Source organism: Manis pentadactyla, chromosome 11 (genome assembly GCF_030020395.1).
Source record: "Manis pentadactyla isolate mManPen7 chromosome 11, mManPen7.hap1, whole genome shotgun sequence".
NCBI classification, from domain to species: Eukaryota; Metazoa; Chordata; class Mammalia; order Pholidota; family Manidae; genus Manis; species Manis pentadactyla.
The window spans coordinates 34776706-34799527 of NC_080029.1; the positions used below are offsets into that span (position 1 = coordinate 34776706).

The 22822-nt window shown below is 35.9% G+C and overlaps 2 protein-coding genes across 16 annotated transcripts in view; both read right to left on the bottom strand.

Annotated features, from left to right (window-relative positions):
• GPHN (gephyrin) overlaps window positions 1-22822 on the bottom strand; it is a 752379-nt gene that overhangs the window by 709417 nt on the left and 20140 nt on the right. The gene's annotated exons all lie outside the window — the stretch shown is intronic.
• Window positions 2105-3406, bottom strand: LOC130679490 (membrane cofactor protein-like). 2 transcript variants are annotated; one of them, XM_057488374.1, is made up of 2 exons: window positions 2463-3406; window positions 2105-2414 (listed from the first exon to the last, which is right to left on the bottom strand). In XM_057488374.1, exons 1-2 carry the CDS (start codon window positions 3349-3351, stop codon window positions 2212-2214), a joined length of 1092 nt encoding a protein of 363 aa, XP_057344357.1. In that variant the 5' UTR covers window positions 3352-3406; the 3' UTR covers window positions 2105-2211. The 2 variants fall into 2 exon arrangements, with proteins under 2 accessions (XP_057344357.1, XP_057344356.1); XM_057488373.1 differs by having other exon boundaries at window positions 2105-3406.

Below are 22822 nucleotides of genomic sequence, written 5' to 3' on the forward strand. Positions count from 1 at the left end.
TAAAACTTCAACTCTAGATTTAATTCAGAATTCCTATTTCTGCTCAAGCTTCTCTTCCTAAAGTACCTGCTGGAGATCACAAAGGGAAGGGACACTTAGAGTACAACAAACACGGCCGAGAGTAAATCAGTACTGCCGCCGGTTCACTCAGGATTCCCAGCCACCTCCTTCTCAAGGCAACCATTCTTTGGCCCGTTTGTGCTACTAAATATAAAAGTGTAAAACAAAGCCTGTAAAAATGGAATTGGAGTTGGAGTGGCGGTCCCACCTCTGCCCACTGGCTTATTTGAAAGACCCCCTGCCTGGTGTGAGGACTTGAGAGCCACCATCTATTCCTCCAGAGTATAAAGCGCCACCTCAGCTGTTTCCTTTCTTCATCCCTTTTTACAACCAACAGCAAATTTGCAAAGTTAAGTTTCCTTTTCTGAAACATGTGTCTTCATTTTCACTCTGCCTTTCAGCAGATGAGGTCAGATGCTCACAAAGACTAAGATTCCAATACAACTTGAGGTTCTCAGATGAATTTATTCCCTGCAAAACCGCCTACTTTTAGATAACATGCTTAAGGAAAGCCATCTCCTTATTCAAGTAGGAAGAACAAAATCACCCATAGCCAGAATTTAGAGGGGATTCTAGTTCTTAAAGTGTGGAGTTCCCTTTAAGAAGATGACCTAAGAGAGGACAAGGCCACAGTGCTCTCTGTACTGGGAGCAGGCATTCTCATTATGGGTGTGTGGGCCCTGTCGTCACTTCTACAAAAGTAGGCAGTTGATTCTGAATTATTATTTCCTAGACCAGTTCATTGATAAAAGGTGAAGATGAATGCCATACATTAACCTTATAGCTGCTTTTGATCATAAATGATTTTTAGTTACAACTAATTTTTTAAGAATAGAATTTTACCCTATTAACTTTGAGTATTTTCCAGTCATATTCTTAGAGAAATCAAACTTGTTCAAAATCCCAATTTTTCACTGTTCTTGTTCTGGGCTGAAGTTGTGAACACTTATTTCTAAAGACTTTTGACAATAAACAATATATAAAACACGTTGGTTGTTGAAAGAATGATTCTTAAGAGTCTTAATCTAAATCACTGAAAAAAAGATTTCAAAATCACTTCCTTTACAAATGAGAATGTAATGTCAATTGGAACTATATCACTAAAGTTCAAAATTTTCTTAAAAAAAAAAGTAATTTCCAACCTTAAGACTACCAGGGCTACATACTGTGTTGACATTCCCTATAAATGCATGTGTTATTTAAGTGAAAACAGACAAGATGTTCATATCCAAATGCACACGTTTAAAGCAGCATCCAAGGACGGTGACTGCAATCAAGTCACATTAAAATGTTAGCATTGTCTTAACAGTTGCATTCAAAAGACTGAAGGAAACTACAGGATAACTTTTATAGGCTATTTTTTTCCTTCTAGTTTTATTGACATGTAACTGATATACAACACTGTACAAGTTTAAGGTGTATAGTGTAATCATTTGGTAACATTTTGTAAAATGATCACAATAGATTTAACATCCATCACCTCAGTTACAAAACAAATATTTTTGCTTCTGATCAAAACTGTCTAATATCTACTCTCTTAGCAACTTGCCAATATACAATATAATACTACTAATTATAGGCACCATGCTGTACATTAATTACATTCCAGTACTTGTTTATCTTTTAACTGGAAATCTATGCCTTTTACAGTTGTCACCCAATTTCCCCAACCCTGTATCTCCCACCTCTGGCAACAATCAGATTTCTATTTCAATTGGTGTTTTTTTATATTCCACATATAAGTGAGATCATATATGCCTCTCTTTGCTCACTTATTTCACTTAGCATAACGCTCTGAGGGTCTACCCATGTGATCACAAACGGAAGGCTTTCCTTCATGAGTGAACAGTATTCCAATGTACACATACAAGGCATTTTCTTTCTCAATTTATCCATTGATGACATTTACATTTTCTGCACCTTGGCTCTCGTAAATGTTGCTGCAACAGCCAGGAACAACTATCTCTTCTGCACAGCAATTTCACTTCCTTTGCATATAAAGGCAGAAGTGGGACTGCCAGATCATACGGCAGTTCTTTTAAAATTAAGGAATCTCCATACTGTTTCCTAGTATGGCAGCTGTATGGATTTAGTAGGCCTTAACATTTTAACAGATCAAATGATAAAGTGATGCACCAGTTTGTGTGTCTGCTATGCCGGATTGGTTGATTTATTCTGGTAAGTGCTATACGCAGCACTAACCTCTGTTTCCCCTCTTTTCCTCTTGTGAAGAAATGCGTAGAGGCCACCAGCAATTACTGCAATGCCAACAACTACACTAAGAACAATCACAGCAATGATGCCTCCACCTAAACTCTCAGTTCCTTTAGGTGGTGTTCCATCATCGGGACGTCCTGGATGACTTGAAACTGGAGGAGTGGTTGTATGAGTAGGCGTGGAACCTTTAAAGCATTCTGGCTTCCCAGGCTCCCAAGTACTTTCAGCTCCACAGGTAACTACGTTGGTGCCTTTATAATAATATCCCTCGTCACATGAAAATACAATAGTCGCTTTGTAGTAATATTTTCTTGAAAATCCTGATTCCAGTTTTCCATTTTGAATATTTGGAGATTCACATTTGACAACTTTACACTGAGGAGGGGCACTGCTCCAGACATCTCTCCCAGAACAAATAAGAGTGCTCTCTCCAACAAGTGAATATTCATCTGGTCCACTTGAACGATCACAACTATAAGTTACTACTTCATTATAGACAAAGAAGTCCTTGTCACTATTGGTGTATTTTCCATTTGGTATTTTGGGGGGTGGTGCACACAAAATCTTTTCACATAGTGGGGGATCATGACTCCAGTCCACATCATTGGTTTCAGCAGAAATTTCACAATATAGAATTTTTTGTCCAATTAAGTCAAAACCCTCATTACAAGAATAGTGGACCTGTGAACCGAACACAAAAGATCCATTTACGCTGTTTACTTGGCCATTTGTGGGTTCCACTGGATGTGGACATGATTTTCTTGTACAAGCCTCCTGGAGAGGTGGTGCCCAAGTGTTATCAGGCTGACAAACAGTACTGGTGGGACGAAAAGGAACAATACACTGATATCCTAGGCGACACTCATAATCTACTTTGTCCCCTGGATTGTAGCTGTCTTTAAGGGCACCTGTGTTCCTCATAGAATTGAATTTCGGTGGATCACCACAAGCATCTGAGGATATGGGTAGCAGGAGCACTAGAGCCATCGAAACGATCCCAACGAAGCATCGAGAAGACGAGGGACTCTCGGAGAGGCCCGGAGGTGCGCTGCGTGGCGCGCGAGGCGCCGTCATTTTCCGAGAGATCAGAGCGAAACCTGCTGCCAGCCGCTCACGGGCCTCTGAGTTCCGTTACGTACAAGTCACTCTTAAGAGAAATTAAAGGGGACACTGACAAATGGAAACTCATCCCATGCGCATGGCTAGGAAGAATTAATATCGTCAAAATGGCCATCCTGCCCAAAGCAATATACAGATTTGATGCAATACCTATCAAATTACCAGCAACATTCTTCAACAAACTGGAACAAATAGTTCAAAAATTCATATGGAAACACCAAAGACCCCGAATAGCCAAAGCAATCCTGAGAAAGAACAATAAAGTAGGGGGAATCTCACTCCCAAACTTCAAGCTCTACTACAAAGCCAAGCAGAGAAAGAGAAATACCAAATGATTTCACTCATCTGTGGAGTATAAGAACAAAGGAAAAACTGAAAGAAGAAAACAGTAGCAGAATCACAGAACCCAAGAATAGACTAACAGGTACCAAAGGGAAAGGGACTGGGGAGGATGGGTGGGCAGGGAGGGATAAGGGGGGGAAGATGAAGGTGGATATTAAGATTAGCATGCATAAAGGGGGGAGTGGGAGAAAGGGGAGGGTTGTACAACACAGAGAAGACAAGTAGTGATCCTACTGCATTTTGCTATGCTGATGGACAGTGACTGTACGGGGTTTATAGGGGGGACCTGGTATAGGGGAGAGCCTAAGAAACACAATATTCTTCATGTAATTGTAGATAAATGATAACAAAAAAAAACGGGTGGGATTACTCCCTGATAGGATAAAACTAACTGCAAATCAACAATTAATGCATGCTTTAATTATCCTTAATTTCGATCATTTAAAGGGTGTCAGATGATCAGCTATGGAAGTACATTTTTCTGATAATATTCCTTTCTCTTAAAAAAAAAAAAAAGCAGTTCCTGTGTGGTGACCTCCAATAAGCTCTTCACAATGGTATAAAGGGCATATCAAAGTGTGGGCAAAGGGTCTGTCTGTGTTTATACAGAGGATCAAAGCCCAATTTGGCTACCCAGAAAACAAAATAAGATACAATATGAAGAAGTTCCAACATCAACATACTCTGTAAGAGTCATTCCAGAAGATGATCATCAAAAACCTCAACAAAGATCCTGGCGCTGTTGCGGTTGTAGCTGCATTCATCCCACTGGTTCCTGGACTTGCCATTGGAATGAAGAAGGAGATATCTAAGCTAGTCTGTGCATATAGTAAAATAACAAATTTGACTGGATCTATACTGTTGGAACTCAACCAAGAATTAGGAGAAGTGCAAGTTGCAGTGCTCCAAAATCTTGAGACTGCAGACTATCTACTGTTAAAAGAACAAATCGGATGTGAACAATTCCCAGGAATGTGTTGTTTTAAATTGTCTGATTTTTCTCAAACTATTCAAATTCAGTTAGACAATATCCATCATATCATAGATAAGTTTTCACAAATACTTAGGGTGCTTAACTGGTTTTCTTGGTTTCACTGGAGATGGCTGGTAATTGTAGGTCTGCTTTGGTTATGTAACTGTATTCCTATTATGTTAATGTGTGTGCGTAATTTAATTAGTAGTTTAAAACCTATACATGCTTAAGTTACTCTACAAGAAGATATGTCAAAGAAATAACCAATCTTCCTATGTTTTCTTCCGTCTGCTACTTCTATAGCTTTTCTTATTCCTTCCTAATTACAACCCTTAAATAGAATTCGTGCCTCATATCGAATTTACTGAGTATCATAATTCTTCCAAGTGGTAAAGATACTTCAACACAAACACTGGGCATAAAACCCACATGGCATAAATCTGCAAAGAAGTAAAAAGCTAACCTTTTCAAATAATATGGCTTCTCTCTCACCTACCAACTTTACATTTCCTGTATGGCCCTGGAAGATGACTGGTTAGCCAGAGACGGGTAAGATTCCTCAAGGGAGGAACAACCTAAGACAGGCACAGTCACATGGGGGCCTTCAGGTGAGAAATTGGGGATCAACAGAGGTGAGGCTTAGAACCTCACCCCCCCTGTTTTGAGAGAAATCTTCTGCATCCGTGGATGTTTTGTTGCCCTTGTCTAGCTTGGATTAATACTCAGTCTATAGGCACACACCTGATCATCTACATTTGCCCTCTTACAGCACTAAACTATGTTTTCTACCTTTATCTTGCATCTGTCTACCACTTCAGCATTTTATTAAACATAATAATAATAAGGGAGAAATGTGTGATTCACATATAAATCAAGTATAAAAATCAAACAAATATTCATATCTGACCTGATTGTTTGTAGTTCATAATGCATGATCAAAACTGAAAGTTTCTGTGATGACTGCCCTTGTACTGTTCACCATGTAAGAACTTATTCACTATGTAAGAATTTGTTCACCATGTAAGAACTTGTTCGTTGTGCTTCAGAAGATCGGAGACTGATGAGAATTAGGCTTGGGGTGGATTAATGATTGTGCATTGAGTCCCCTGTACAGAATTTTATTGTTGTTAACTGTTAACAACCATTTGATCAATAAATATGAGAGATGCCCTCTCAAAAAAAAAAAAGAATGAATAAATGAATACAAATGATAATAAAAAATATCCCAAATCAAAAAAATTAATAAATAAAAATAAATTCTGAGTGGGAGTACATACTATCATGATGCCACAGTTCCTTAGAAAGACATAAACCATCACTCTTACATAGTGATGCTGGCCATCATTCTGTGGTGAAGATTACCCAAAATCTTCAACTGGAAACCTGTTGTACTTTGGCTTGAGAAATTTGATTAAGAGAAATAAGAAGAAAAGGTCATTTTCTCAGGCTTATAAAGCAAAAGTATTTTAATGTAAGGATTTTTAGTAATTTTTCAAATGAATTTCAAAACTTCTAAAATAATGATTATCTACTTAACACTGTCAAATGTCTCTGGTGGATAGTAATTATTAGTGCCATTATTATAAATTCCAACCAGGTCAAAGAAACCTTCTCAAGGTAAAATGAGAATTAAGGCCAAGAGGATTATTAAAATCTCAAAGTCCACGACTACTAGGTATATTAATAATTCAAATAAACTGGAAAATAACTCAGTTTTAAGGGATTATTCCACGCTAATTCTGAAGTAGCACGCATTTTTAAAAGTCGAGATGATTGCTGATAACACACTTGTTTAAACACATTTAAATCACAAAATCCCATGGACTTAGAAGGGAACGTATAGATAATCTGACAATGAGATATCAACTACCTTCCTTGTAATTTAATACTTTTGTCTTATTCATGGAAGCTCTGAAAACAAAATGTATACTGCGTTCAAAAACTATGCAATATCTTCTACCTTGTGATTAATGTAAAAAATGTGTCTTCTTTCCCTTTAGAATATTTCCCTTAGAAATCATAATTCTATCAATACAACTAAAGACAAATTCCTTAAGATATGATGTAATTTATATAAGCAATCATTGTATTTATAAGTTCCAAATATTTCAGTCATTATTCACTTAAATCAGTGATGATATGCCTTTTATTTTAAAATAGTAATTTCAAGTTACTTTGCATTAGACCATTATTTTATCATTATGTTCTCAAAAAAGCTTGGAAAGCATTTTAGTATCCTAATACTCATTAAATATTGTCAGTTTGTAATTTTCATTAGGACGTGTAACAAATGCTTGAACAAATGAAAAATCCTTTGTATATTCCAGGAACAAAAGATACTATGACAACTGGCACAAAGAAACCCAATTTAAAATGGTGATGACATAAAACGTGTTTTAGTATAAAGTACTTCTGTAAATCTTCAATGAATTCAATATTAAATGTTCAATATAACTAATATAAACTATATAAACAGACTTCTAAGGCTAGTTTTTAAATTATAATTTGGGGAACAAAAGTGAGGTTTACACTAATCTCTCAAAAATCAGTTGATCTGAATATAAACTAGTTTTATTTCATTTTCTAGATCTGAATAAGTACCTGAAAAGGAATATCTAGTGGGATTATATAGATATTCCCAATTATGTCCTTATATTTCCACACCTACCATGTACACTCATGTAACCACTAAGATATCAAACATTCTAATATTTTTCCTCCTTCACCTATTCATCTACTCCCTCACTGTTCTCCCCTATGGCAACCACCAGTCTTGTCTTTCTCTGACTTATTTTACTTAGCACAATACCCTTTAGGTCCATCCATGTTGTCACAAATGGCAAGATTTCACTCTTTTTTATTACTGAGTAATATTCCGTGGTGTGTGTATGTGTATATATATATATATATATATATACACATACATATATGTATATGTCAATTGGCACAGCCACTATGGAAAGCAATATGGTGGTTTCTCAAACAAACTAAAAATAGAACATATATACGTACACACACCACTCTTTATCCATTTATATATTGACACTTTGGTTGCTTCCATATCATGACAACTGTAAATAATGCTGCCATAAACATGGGAGTGAATGTATCTTTTTGAATTAGTGGCTTTTTTTTTTTTTCAGGTAAATTCCCAGAAGTGGAATTATTGGGTTGTATGGTATTTCTATTTTTAGTTTTTTTGAGAAACCACCATATTGCTTTCCATAGTGCCCACGCCAATTGACATTCCCAACAAGAGTAGTATGAAGGTTCCCTTTTTTCCACATCCTTGCCAACACTTCTTATTTCTTGTCTTTTGGATAATAGCTATTCTGACTGGTGTGAGGAAGTATCTCATTGTGGTTTTGATTTGCATTTCCCTAATGATTAATGATGTGGAACTTCTTTTCATGTCTGTTAGCCATCTGTAAGTCTTCTTTGGAAAAATGTCTATTCAGGTCCTCCGTCCATTTTTTAATTGGATTAATTGGTTTTTTAGTGTGGACTGTATGAGTTCTTTATATATATTATAGATATTAGCCCCTTACCAGATATGTCATTTGCAAATGTATTCTCCCATGCAGTAGGTTATCTTTTCATTTTGTTGATGGTTTCCTTCACTGTACAGAAGCTTTTTAGTTTGATGTAGTGCCACTTGTTTATTTTGCTTTTGTTTCCCTTGCCTGAGGAGACATATCCAGAAAAAAATTACTAATGCCAATGTTCAAGAGTTTACCACCTATGTTATTTTCCAGGAGTTTTATGGTTTCAGGTTTTACACTTAGGTTTTTAATCCATTTTGAGTTTATTTTTATGTATGGTGTAAGACAGTGGTCCAGTTTCATTGTTTTGTATATAGCTCTCCAGCTTTCCCATCACCATTTATTGAAAAGATTGTCTTTTCTCCATTGCATATTCTTGAAGATGGCAAAGTGAGTTTAGATTTAGACTCACCTTGTCAGCTCCAAACTCATGGTAATAACGAAAAAGAAAAGAAAAAATGCAGGTATGGTATTTAGCTAGCTTAAAAAAAAATGCAACAACTCAATGGAAAAATGGGCAGAAGACTTGAACAGACATTTTATCAAACAGGATATATGGATGGCATATAAGCACATGTAAACATTCAACATCATTAGCCAATAAAGAAATGCAAATCACAATGAGATACCAGTACACACCTATAAGAATGACTAAAATAAAAATATTGACAATTAAAAGTGCTAGTGAGGATGAAGAGCAACTAGAATTCTCAAACATTGGTGAGGGAATACAAAAATGACACAGACACTCAGGAAAACACTTTGGCAGTTTCTTTAAAAGTTAAACATACACTTAACATAGGACCCAGGAGTCCCAGTCCTAGGTATTTCCCTAGAGAAAAGAAAATGTATGTTCACACAAAAACCTGTACACAGATGTTTATAGCAGCTCTATGAAAAAACTCCAAAAAAAGAAGCACCCAACTTCAACTGGCAGATAAACTGTGGCTCATCTGTATAATGGAATACTGCTCAGCAATAAAAAGTAATGAAGTATTGATACATGCAATAACTTGGATAAATCTCAAAGACATTATGCAGAATGAAAGATAACAGTCTCACAAAAGGTTAAAAACTGTATGATTCCACTGATTTGACATTCTTGACAAGATAAAACTACAGTAATAAAGAACAAATCAATGGTTGTCAGAGGTTACAGGTTGGTGGGGAAAGCTTGACTAAAATAAGAGCACAGGGAGGTTTTGGTGTGACAGGATTGGTCGGTATCCTGATTGTGGTATGGTTATATGAATCAAACAAGTGTTAAAATTGATAGAACCAAACTAAAAAAGTCAATTTTACTCAACATTAATAAAATTTAAAAAATTTATATATATTTTAATAAATATAATTCTATAAATTATATATTATATAATTGTATATACTAATTATTATGTATTACATTGTATATACTATGTATTATATATTACATAATATATTAATATATAAGTTAATATATATTAATATATAATTATATATTCCAATTATATAATATATATATAATCCCCATTACCATCCCATGGTCTGGAAATAAAATAGAAATGTAAACTGGTAAGCAGTGCTAAAGCTACAGATCTATAAAGTTCCTTTGCACAGAAAAAAGCAGGGGCAGATAATTAGTCAGTTCCTGTAGGGAAAAAGGAACTAAAGTTCTCCAGCTCTAGCAAAGACCACAGCTAGACTCACTGCTTGAACTTGCACCTCAAACCACTACTATACTACCACAACATAATCCCAGCCTCTCAAAAGAAGGTTGGGTGGAAAAAAAAAAACTATTATCAAACCACTATTGGGACTAAGGCTTTAAAGAAACTACAGAGAAGGAAGCCACAACATGTAAAGATATTCCCTCAAATTGTTGACCCACTCCTAAATTGCACATGCACAGGGCAAAACTCCAGTAATGCTGGCAGAAAATGGCAGGTGGGAAGCTAAATATGTGAGCAGAGATTTCAGCAGCCACATAATTTTAGGAAGCTTGTAATTTAAGGTCTTTCAAGTTAAAAGGACCTTGATAAAATACCCCGGCTTCAAGATGAGACTTCAGAATGGCCTGGGTTTAGGACTAGGGGTCCCAGAGTGGAATAAGAGCAAAAGTGAAATAGATCAGTCCTAACAAAGCCCAAAACTAATCTTCAACAAGATCACAAAAGATGGGTCACAAAGCAGACATGTAAAATTTGACATCAAAATGTTATTCCTGTTTTCTAAGTATCAAACTTCAAATGCTTTTATGTTCCTATCATATATGATTTAAAACAGGTAATTTAGGTGAAGCCAGCTTGTCTGACAGCATCTAAGTATTCATATAGCTATGCTCTGATCTCTTTACCAACTCTGACCTCTCTACCAACTTCACCTTTCATCCTTCCTCTTTACTACTATGACTTCAGCTTGTACAAGAGCCAACTTAACATAAGCTAACTCAAGCTCATGAAATCTCACTAGTTCAACTGCATTCACTTTCTTAATTCCATTCAGATTTGATAAAATCATTTTTATACAGAAAATAAACAGATTGCTGGCCAGTCTATTTATTGGGCTTCTCTTGAACCCTCTCCTAAGTCCAAATGGCTATGGCTGGAAAGAATGATACCAAGAGATACAAAATGTACACCTGTCTGGGCATATGTCTTTGGCAGGGGCCAACAGTATAGAAGCTGTGTGAATGGAAAGCAATTAACAGCTCTTTAGAGTCCAGGCTTAAAGACCAACAGAGTCTCAAACATAATATTTAAGCTCCGTAACTTCCTTTTAAATCATTCAATGTAGTGACCATAAACTACATGAATAATACTATATGACAAATAACTACATAAAAGAGAGTACCCATACTTAAGGAGTAGGCAAATTGAATAATAGTCATTTACATTAAACATTTAAATAACTAATAATACAAGGTAGGAGGTTACTAAATGCCAAAATGAATGGAAACCACTGAAAGCAGTGGTACAAAAAAAAGGCCTTAATTATAATTTTAGATACTTATCACATAAAAATGCTTTAGTTTTACCTGTTCATTAATGTTCATCAAAGATGACTCTGAAGAAATCCCAAATACTAAGATGTTTTCCTTAGTGGATTTTATCCACCAGGTGAAGGAGGATCAGAAAGAGGATTTTGTGTGGGCTTACCCCTAAACTTCATAATGATAATGTATTTGGTAGTGTAATCAGTATGAAAATGAAATCTGTTCACTCTTGCTAAAGAATGATTATTTTAAAAAACAGGATACATCCATTTACTCATTTATTTATTGAGTATCTATCATATGCTAGACAATGTGATAGATGCTAGGAAAACAGAGTGATAAACAATATACACATTTGCAAAATAGCCCCCTCCTTCACCTGATAAACATTTATATATGCTTTATCAATATAGGGAACTATGAATACTGTATCAACATAGGGAATAAAATGAAAAGTATTACTTGGTAATATTACAGAACTTAATATAACAGGCAAATGTGTAAATAAATGTGCATATTTGATATATCATATGTGTAATATACCATCCAGTGTAATCTACAGTATGTTCAAGATCTGCTACAGGATGTATTTTGTGACATAATAATCATTAGGTGCTTATGGAGAAGATAAGTAATGACTCTATAGCATCTTACTAGGCTGATGGACAGTGACTGCAAGGGGGTGTCGGGGGGGCTTGATAATATGGGTGAATGTAATAACCATAATGTTGCTCATGTGAAACCTTTGTAAGATTGTATATCAATGATACAAAAAATAATAACAACCATTAGGTGCTTATACTACTACCATCATCTTTTGTTTTCTGCTTTTAAACTAGTAACTTGTTTATCCTCTAAATTCTGAATCCACTTTTGTGCCAGTATTGAAAATCTATACATTAATATAATCTATCACATATTGGCTGAGAACTACTGAAACCTTTATCCTGTACCATGTATAGGTTTTACTATGTGTTCTTGCCATAACAATCTGCATTGGAAATATCTATCACCTATCTGTTCAACTCAGCATGAATGAAATCCTGACATACCCATTTTAATAGAATTAAAATGAGGTTATTAGGATCACTTTTAAAGTCTGTTCAAACACTAAAAGTCTATGATTCCCTGACTACATAACTGATAGTATAAGAGCGAAAGGTAAATTTCAGTCATCTATTGGGATCTATACTAATGTAAGATGTCATTAAGGCCACAGTCCCATTTGTTTTATTGGCCATTCTACAAACCTAACCTTAATTTCATTTCTGCCTCCATCTCTGCCCTTAATTACACACACATCCTGCATAAATCATAAGCCCATGTGATTTTGAAGTACTAAAAACCCAGAAAGTTCAGGAAAAGTAAAATATCCCAAAGTTTTAAAATAAATAGCCAAGTATTTTTAATTTGTACTGAATTATATATAGTATCATTTCATCATCAAGATGAAGTAAGGTTTTTTGATGAAATAAAACAAAATATAAAGAAACCAAGGAGTTATTTATATTAAAAACCAGAAATTTAGATTACCTGAAAAATTAATGAAACAGGAATCATGAAAAAGAACAAAACGGAAATCTTATAATTTCATAATACTTAAAAATACTCTACCTGAAATTAAAATTCACTGTAGGAGCTTACCAATGTATTGGAGATGAAGATGGTAGAAGAAAATGAAGCTGAAGACCAATTAACTAAAACTATCCAACCTTGCAAAGAGAAAGAACTGAAGGAGAATGAATAAAGCTTCAGGGACCTGTGGGACAGTATCAGATGATCTAAATTATGAGTAACTGTGGTCACAGAGGAGAAGAGAGTAAGACTTGGGCAGAAGAAATATTTGAAAAATAATGGCTGAAAACTTACCAAATATAATGAAAAACCCAACTTCCGAGTTTAGCCAATCCCAAGAAGATAAATATAGAGAACCACATGTAGGTATGTTATAGTCAAATGATGAAAACCAAAGATAAAGGAAAAAATCTTGAATGCAGTCAGAAAAGAGAAAGAAAAAACTGGGGGGAAAAGACATCTCAAGCACAAGAGAAACAGGGTAAGAATGACTATCAATTTCTCACTTGAGGTCAGAAGACACAGAATGATTACTTTAAAGTACAGGGGGGAAAAAAGCAACCTAAAATTTTACATTCTGCAAAAATCATTCAAAAGTGATGGAAAAAGACATTTTCAGTTAAACAGCTAAGACAATGCTTGCCAACTGATGTGCACTGTAATAAATGTAAAAGGATGTCCTTAAGGCCCAAAAGAAAGAATACTAAATGTATACTTAGATCTACAGAAAGGAACAAGGAGTGCCAGAAATGGTAAATAAGTGGGTAAAATATAAAGACCATGTTTTCTGCTCACAATTCACTTAAAAGTCAAATAACTGTTTAATGTAAAATACAACAACACTATAAGGTAGGGTTTATTACATATATATAAAAGTAAAATACATGATGAAAATCACACAAAAAAGAGGCATGAAAATGGAATTATACTGTTGTAAGCTCTTACACTGGAAATTGGAAACAGGAAGCAGGGTGGGTCAGGTAGAAAGACAGAAAACATAGCAATGTAGGAAGTTCCAGGTGTGAAATGTGAGATAACTTTGTGAGGAGATGGAAATATTCTTATCTTGCTTATAGTGGTAGCATATTGAAAGGACTAAAGTAAATGGATTTCCAGACATACTAGAGAGTCAGGCATCAATGAGTAAATAGCTGTTGAGAAGAATGAAAGGGAGATGTCTAAAATGACTTCAAGATTTCTGGATTATAGAGCCATCCTTCTCCCTTAACCACACTGAGGGCTACAGGTTTCAAAGATAAAGGTTATGAGTTCTACTTGGACATGCAGAGGTCCCTAGAGGAGGCCCAAGTGGTAAAGAGAACAAGAAGTTGGAATGTAAGAATTTGGAGAGCAACAAACTTTCTAGCTCAAGACTTACACATAGGGGGCAAGAGCATAAAAGTGGTAGTTAAAGTAGTAAGTGTAGAAAAGGTTACCCAAAATGTTATCTAAAGTAACACGGGCTAAAGACTTGGAACAGAACTCCAATAAAAGCAGACATTTAAACAAAGAAAGACAAACACGTTACAGAATGAGAAGCAGCCATAAAGATAAGAGATAAGTGAGGAAAGATTAGTGCCACTGAAAGAGAGAGTAAAGGAGTTTTAAGGAAGAAGTGGTTGATCAAATCCTGTGGACACTTTAAGTCAAGATAAGTATATAAATATGAAAGTACCAAAGGAAATCTCTTGTGTACCAAAGCAAAAATGAAACCCAAACACATAGTGGTAAGAAGGACTCACACTCAGCAGCCCCTGTAGGTATAAATCCTCTATATACATCTTAAGGGCTATAGTTTAATGACTGCTCCCACAGAAATGGTAGTTGGAGGATAGCTGGCACTAGCCTTCTTAACACAAAGAAAGACACTATTGCTTTCATGAAGAACTAGAAAAACATTGCTCATTGGCCCCCGGACAGGACATGAAAGCTGGTGGCTCACCTGTGGTAGGAAAAGAGACAACCTTACAATTACTCAGAGATGGAGCATGGACTCAGGGAGTATTTTGACAAGATAGGAAAGACTTGAGCATGTGTATTTCTGTTATTTTTGCTATGTAACAAACCAGTCTAAAACTTAGTGGCTTAAAAAATAACTATTTGTTTAATTTTGTGGATCTCCTAGGCAGTTAAGGTAAAAACTATAGGAAAATTAGCCAGCTCAGCTAATATCTGCAGGGTTTGCTCATGCATCAGTTAATATGTTAGCTGGTGCCTGGATGATGGCTTCACTGCCACATCTGTCAGTAGGCAGGCTGTATGCTGGGGCAACAGATGTTACTGGGCCATGAGAGTTGGAAGTTAGTCCAGGCTTCTATATACAAAAGATGTGGAAAGGCTCCAAAGAGCAGCAAAAATGGAAGCTACAAGACCTTTAGAAGTCCAAATTCAGAACATGAAAAAGAGCCCTTAGCCATATTCAGTTGGTCAAAGCAAGTTACAGAACAAAACCATATTCAAGGGGTGAGACAAAAGGCCCTACCTCATAATGGGAGGAGATGAAAAAACTTATGCCCATTTTGCAATTTATCACAGCATATTTAATAAAGAAAAAAAAGAGAAAAGTAGCAGTTTACTGAACAGTGAAACCAAAGAGTTGATGGTTACTTGAACATAAAGTGAATGGATACAGAGAAATATGAATTAGGTACCAAATAACAAGCAAAGAAACTTGGAAGTTAAGAATTGATGAGGGTTTCTTTAAAAAAGAAAGGCCATGGCAAAAAATATAATCAACTACCCACTAAAAGCAGTTAAAGGAAACACAAAAGAGCACAGAATAAAACAACCAACATATAAAGAATGGAGGAGGAAGAATAAGAAGGGAGAGAAAAAAAGAATCTCCAGACAGTGTATATAACAGCTCAATAAGCGAGCTAAGTTAGGCAGTAAGATCCTAAAGAGGCTAACCTTGAACCTTTGGTAACAACGAATCTAAAGCCTGCAATGGCAATAAGTACATATCTTTCAATAGTCACCCTAAATGTAAATGGACTGAATGCACCAATCAAAAGACACAGAGTAACAGAATGGATAAAAAAGCAAGACCCATCTATATGCTGCTTACAAGAAACTCACCTCAAACCCAAAGACATGCACAGACTAAAAGTCAAGGGATGGAAAAACATATTTCAGGTAAACAACAGAGAGAAGAAAGCAGGGGTTGCAGTACTAGTATCAGACAAAATAGACTTCAAAATAAAGACAGTAACAAGAGATAAAGAAGGACATTACATAATGATAAAGGGCTCAGTCCAACAAGAGGATATAACCATTATAAATATATATGCACCCAACACAGGAGCACCTGCATATGTGAAACAAATACTAACAGAACTAAAGGGGGAAATAGAATGCAATGCATTCATTTTAGGAGACTTCAAAACGCTACTCACCCCAAAGGATAGATCCACTGGGCAGAAAATAAGTAAGGACACGGAGTCACTGAACAACACACTAGAACAGACGGACCTAATAGACATCTATAGAACTCTACATCCAAAAGCAACAGGATATACATTCTTCTCAAGTGCACATGGAACATTCTCCAGAATAGACCACACACTAGCTCACAAAAAGAGCCTCAGTAAATTCCAAAATATTGAAATTCTACCAACCAATTTTTCAGACCACAAAGGTATAAAACTAGAAATAAATTCTACAAAGAAAACTAAAAGGCTCACAAACACATGGAGGCTTAACAACATGCTCCTAAATAATCAATGGGTCACCAAACAAATTAAAATAGAGATCAGGGAATATACAGAAACAAATGACAACAACACCTAAAGCCCCAACTTCTGTGGGACGCAGCAAAAGCAATCTTAAGAGGAAAGTATACAGCAATCCAGGCACACTTAAAGAAGGAAGAACAATCCCAAATGAATAGTCTAACATCACAGTTACCGAAACTGGAAAATGAAGAACAAATGAGGCCTAAAGTCAGCAGAAGGAGGGACATAATAAAGATCAGAGAAGAAATAAACAAAATTGAGAAGAATAAAACAATAGCAAAAATCAATGAAATCAAGACCTGGTTCTTTGAGAAAATAAACAAAATAGATAAGCCTCTAGCCAAACTTATTAAGAGAAAAAGAGAATCAACACACATCAACAGAACCAGAAATGAGAATGGAAAAATCACGACAGACTCCACAGAAATACAAAGAATTATGAAAGACTACTATGAAAAGCTATATGCCAGCAAGCTGGAAAACCTAGAAGAAATGGACAACTTCCGAGAAAAATACAACCTTCCAAGACTGACCAAGGAAGAAACACAAAAGTTAAACAAACCAATTCCGAGCAAAGAAATTGAAACAGTAATCAAAAAACTACCCAAGAACAAAACCCCCGGCCCAGACGGATTTACCTCAGAATTTTATCAGACACACAGAGAAGACATAATACCCATTCTCCTTAAAGTTTTCCAAAAAATAGAAGAGGAGGAAATACTCCCAAACTCATTCTATGAAGCCAACATCACCCTAATACCAAAACCAGGCAAAGACCCCACCAAAAAAGAAAATTACAGAACAATATCCCTGATGAATGTAGATGGAAAAATACTAAATAAAATATTAGCAAACCAAATTCAAAAATATATCAAAAGGATCATACACCATGACCAAGTGGGATTCATCCCAGGGAAGCAAGGATAGTACAACATTCGAAAATCCATCAACATCATCCACCACATCAACAAAAAGAAAGACAGAAACCACACAATCATCTTCATAGATGCTGAAAAAGCATTTGACAAAATTCAACATCCTTTCATGATAAAAACTCTCAGCAAAATGGGAATAGAGGGCAAGTACCTTAACATAATAAAGGCCACATATGATAAAACGACAGCCAACATCATACTGAACAGCGAGAAGCTGAAAGCTTTTCCTCTGAGATCGGGGACAAGACACGGATGCCCACTCTCCCCACTGTTATTAAACATAGCAATGGAGGTCCTAGCCATGGCAATTAGACAAAACAAAGAAATACAAGGAATCCAGATTGGTAAAGAAGAAGTCAAACTGTCACTATTTGCAGATGACATGATATTGTACATAAAAAACCCTAAAGACTCCACTCCAGAACTACTAGAACTGATATCAGAATACAGCAAAGTTGCAGGATACAATATTAACACATAGAAATCTGTGGCTTTCCTATACACTAACAATGAACCAACAGAAAGAGAAATCAGGAAAACAACTCCATTCACAATTGCATCAAAAAGAATAAAATACCTAGGAATAAACCTAACCAAAGAAGTGAAAGACCTATACCCTGAAAACTACAAGTCACTCTTAAGAGAAATTAAAGGGGACACTAACAAATGGAAACTCATCCCATGCTCATGGCTAGGAAGAATTAATATCGTCAAAATGGCCATCCTGCCCAAAGCAATATACAGATTTGATGCAATCTCTATCAAATTACCAGCAACATTCTTCAACGAACTGGAACAAATAGTTCAAAAATTCATATGGAAACACCAAAGACCCCGAATAGCCAAAGCAATCCTGAGAAAGAACAATAAAGTGGGGAGGTCTCACTCCCCAACTTCAAGCTCTACTACAAAGCCATAGTAATCAAGACAATTTGGTACTGGCACAAGAACAGAGCCACAGACCAGTGGAACAGATTAGAGACTCCAGACATTAACCCAAACATATATGGTCAATTAATATTTGATAAAGGAGCCATGGACATACAACAGGGAAATGACAGTCTCTTCAAGAGATGGTGCTGGCAAAACTGGACTGGACCATTGTCTAACCCCATACACAAAAGTAAATTCGAAATGGATCAAAAACCTGAATGTAAGTCATGAAACCATAAAACTCTTAGAAAAAAACATAGGCAAAAATCTCTTAGACATAAACATGAGTGACCTCTTCTTGAACATATCTCCCCGGGCAAGGAAAACCAAAGCAAAAATGAACAAGTGGGACTATATTAAGCTGAAAAGCTTCTGTACAGTAAAAGACACCATCAATAGAACAAAAAGGTACCCTAGAGTAGGGGAGAATATATTTGTAAATGACAGATCCGATAAAGGCTTGACATCCAAAATATATAAATAGCTCACCCACCTTAACAAACAAAAAGCAAATTTTCCAATTAACAAATGGGCAGAGGAACTGAACAGTTCTTCAAAAAAGAAATTCAGATGGCCAACAGACACATGAAAAGATGTTCCACATCGCTAATTACCAGAGAAATGCAAATTAAAACCACAATGAGATATTACCTCACACCAGTAAGGATGGCTACCATCCAAAAGACTAACAACAACAAATGCTGGCGAGGTTGTGGAGAAAGGGGAACCCTCCTACACTGCTGGTATGAATGTAAATTAGTTCAACCATGTGGAAAGCAGTATGAAGGTTCCTCAAAATGCTCAAAATAAACTTACCATTTGACCCAGGAATTCCACTCCTAGGAATTTACCCTAAGAATGCAGCACTCCAGTTTGAAAAAGACAGATGCACCCCTATGTTTATTGCAGCACTATTTACAATAGCCAAGAATTGGAAGCAACCTAAGTGTCCATTAGTAGATGAATGGATAAAGAAGATGTGGTACATATACACAATGGAATATTATTCAGTCATAAGAAGAAAACAAATCCTACCATTTGCAACAACATGGATGGAGCTAGAGGGTATTATGCTCAGTGAAACAAGTCAAGCAGAGAAAGAGAAATACCAAATGATTTCACTCATCTGTGGAGTATAAGAACAAAGGAAAAACTGAAGGAACAAAACAGCAGCAAAATCACAGAACCCAAGAATGGACTAACAGGTACCAAAGGGAAAGGGACTGGAGAGGATGTGTGGGTAGGGAGGGATAAGGGGAGGGAGAAGAAAGGGGGTATTATGATTAGCATGCAAAATGGGGGGGGGGTGGGAGAAAGGGGAGGGCTGTGCAACACAGAGAAGACAAGTAGTGATTCTACAACATTTTGCTATGCTGATGGACAGTGACTGTAATGGGGTGTGTCGGGGGGACTTGGTATAGGGGGGAGCCTAGTAAACATAATATTCTTCATGTAATTGTAGATTAGTGATAACAAAAAAAAAACAAAGGGAAAGAAAAGGGGGATTACTCCCTGATAGGATAAAACTAACTGCAAATCAACGATTAATGCATGCTTTACATATCCTTAATTTTGATCTTTTAAAGGGTGTCAGATGATCAGCTATGGAAGTACATTTTTCTGAAAATATTCCTTTCTCTTAAAAAAAAGCAGTTGCTGTGTGGTGATCTCCAATAGGTTCTTCACAATGGTATAAAGGTCATATCAAAGTGTGGGCATAGGGTTTGTTTGTGTTTATACAGAGGATCAAAGCCTAATTTGGCTACCCAGAAAACAAATTAAGATACGATATGAAGAAGAACTTCCAACATCAACATCCTCTGGAAGAGTCACTCCAGATGATCATCAAAAAACTTCAACAAAGATCCTGGCGCTGTTGCAGTTGTAGCTGCATTCATTCCACCAGTTCCTGGACTTGCCATTGGAATGAAGAAGGAGATATCTAAGATGGCCTGTGCATACAGTACAACAACAAATTTGACTGGATCTATACTGTTGGAACTCAACCAAGAATTAGGAGAAGTGCAAGTTGCAGCGCCCCAAAATCGTGCGACTATAGACTATCTACTGTTAAAAGAACATATGGGATGTGAACAGTTCCCAGGAATGTGTTGTTTTAATTTGTCTGATTTTTCTCAAACTATTCAAATTCAGTTAGACAATATCCATCATATCATTGATAAGTTTTCACAAATGCCTAGGGTACCTAACTGGTTTTCTCAGTTTCAGTGGATATGGCTGACAATTGTAGGTCTGCTTTTGTTATGTAGCTGTATTCCTATTATGTTAATGTGTGTACGCAATTTAATTAGTAGTTTAAAACCTATGCATGCTTATGTTACTCTACAAGAAGATATGTCAAAGAAATAATCCATCTTCCCATGTTTTCTTCCGTCTGCTACTTCTATAACTTTTCTTCTTCCTTCCTAATTACAACCCTTTAGTAGAATTCGTGCCTCATATCGAAAATTACCAAATATCATAATTCTTCCAAGTGGTAAAGATACCTCAAGACAAAGGCTGGGCATAGAAGCCACAGGGCATAAACCTGCAAAGAAGTAAAAAGCTAACCTTTTCAAAGAATATTGCTTCTCTCTCACTTACCAACTTTACATTTCCCTGTATGGCCCTGGAAGATGACTGGTTAGCCAGAGACGGGTAAGATTTGTCAAGGGAGGAACAACCTAAGACAGGCACAGTCACAGGGGGGCCATCAGGTGAGAATTTGGGGATCAACAGAGGTGAGGCTTAGAACCTCACCCCCCCTGTTTTGAGAGAAATCTTCTGCATCTGTGGATGTTTTGTTGCCCTTGTCTAGCTTGGATTAATACTTAGTCTATAGGCACAGACCTGATCATCTACATTTGCCCTCTTACAGCACTAAATTATGTTTTCTACCTTTATCTTGCATCTACCTACCACTTCAGCATTTTATTAAAAAAAAAAAAGAAGGGCCATGGAAATGCCACGTCATCTACCCTTACTACCAAAACAATCACCATAAAAAAGTCTATATGGGATTGTCCAAACTGTCATGTTAAAAATAAAACCTGGTTTTTTTTAAGCTGTGTGGACATAACTCAAGGACTTCACAAAAAGCTACCAAAGTTGACTGGATGGCTTATTTACATTAACATGCTTGGAAATGTCTTGCCTTAGCATTATTTTGTATGAATAAATTTTTTTGGTATTTATTTTACATTAATTTAAATTGATAACACTTATTTTAGAAAAGACAGGTGAGTAATTTCTGTAGGTTCACTAGAAAATGTATTTCAATGTCATCTTCCTTTAAATTTTAGTTAGGCTAAAACATTTAAAACTGCTATCACTTGATCATAAATAAGCCAAAATCACCATGTAACAGTTTTACACTAACTGAATATATCTGCTTAACAACTATATACCTGAATAATTCAGTATTATTTTTAAAAGGACAAATGGGTTCCCTTTGCTAATTCTATTAAGTAGATGTCACTGAATATGAGGATTTGAAATATTTTTTAATTTCCTCAAAAACACTAATTTTATTTAAAGAGTTAATTATGTGTTATTTAAATCATTTATGTCAAGGAAATAAAGACGTATTATAATATAATGTACTGGGGTTAAGAATATGGACAACCCTCAGAATGGCTAATACCAAAAAGCAAGAAATAACAAGTGTTGTCAGGGATGTGGAGAAAAGGGAACCCTCACACATTGCTGGCAGACATGTAAATTTGTGCAGCCACTACAGAAAAGAGTATTTAGGTTTCTCAAAAAAACTAAAAATAGAACTGCCATACAACCCAGAAGTTCCACTTCTGGGAATTTACCTGAAGAAAACAAAATCACCAATCTGAAAACATATATGCACTCCTGTTTTTTTATAGCCAAGATATGGAAGCAACCTAAGTGTCCATCAATAGATGATTGGATAAAGAAGATATGGTACATATATACAATGAATTATTACTCTGCCATAAAAAAGAATGAAATCTTGCCACTTGCAATAACATGGATGGACCTAGAAGGTAGTATGCTAAGTGAAATAAGACAAAGATAAATACAATATGAACGGAATATGGAGTACTTATATAAGGAATCTAAAAAACAAATGAACAAACAAAACAGAAGCAGACTCAAACATAAGAGTACAGACTGGTGGTGGCCACAGGGAAGTAGGCTGGGCAGATGGGTAAAATAGGTAAAGGGTATAGAGGGCTACAAGCATCCAATTATAAAATAAGTCACATGGATGAAAGCACAATGCAAAGAATATAGTCAATATTGTTATACCTTTGTGTGTTGACAGACAACAACTACACTTATTTGCTGTAGTTATATATAACTACTAAATGCTCATTTAGGAATGTATATAATTGTCAAATCACTCATTTAGGAATGTATATAATTGTCAAATCACTGTTATATACCTG

Bases quoted from the DNA above. Each gene is read 5' to 3' on its own strand.
- LOC130679490 (XM_057488373.1), bottom strand. From the start codon at position 3,351: ATGACGGCGCCTCGCGCGCCACGCAGCGCACCTCCGGGCCTCTCCGAG.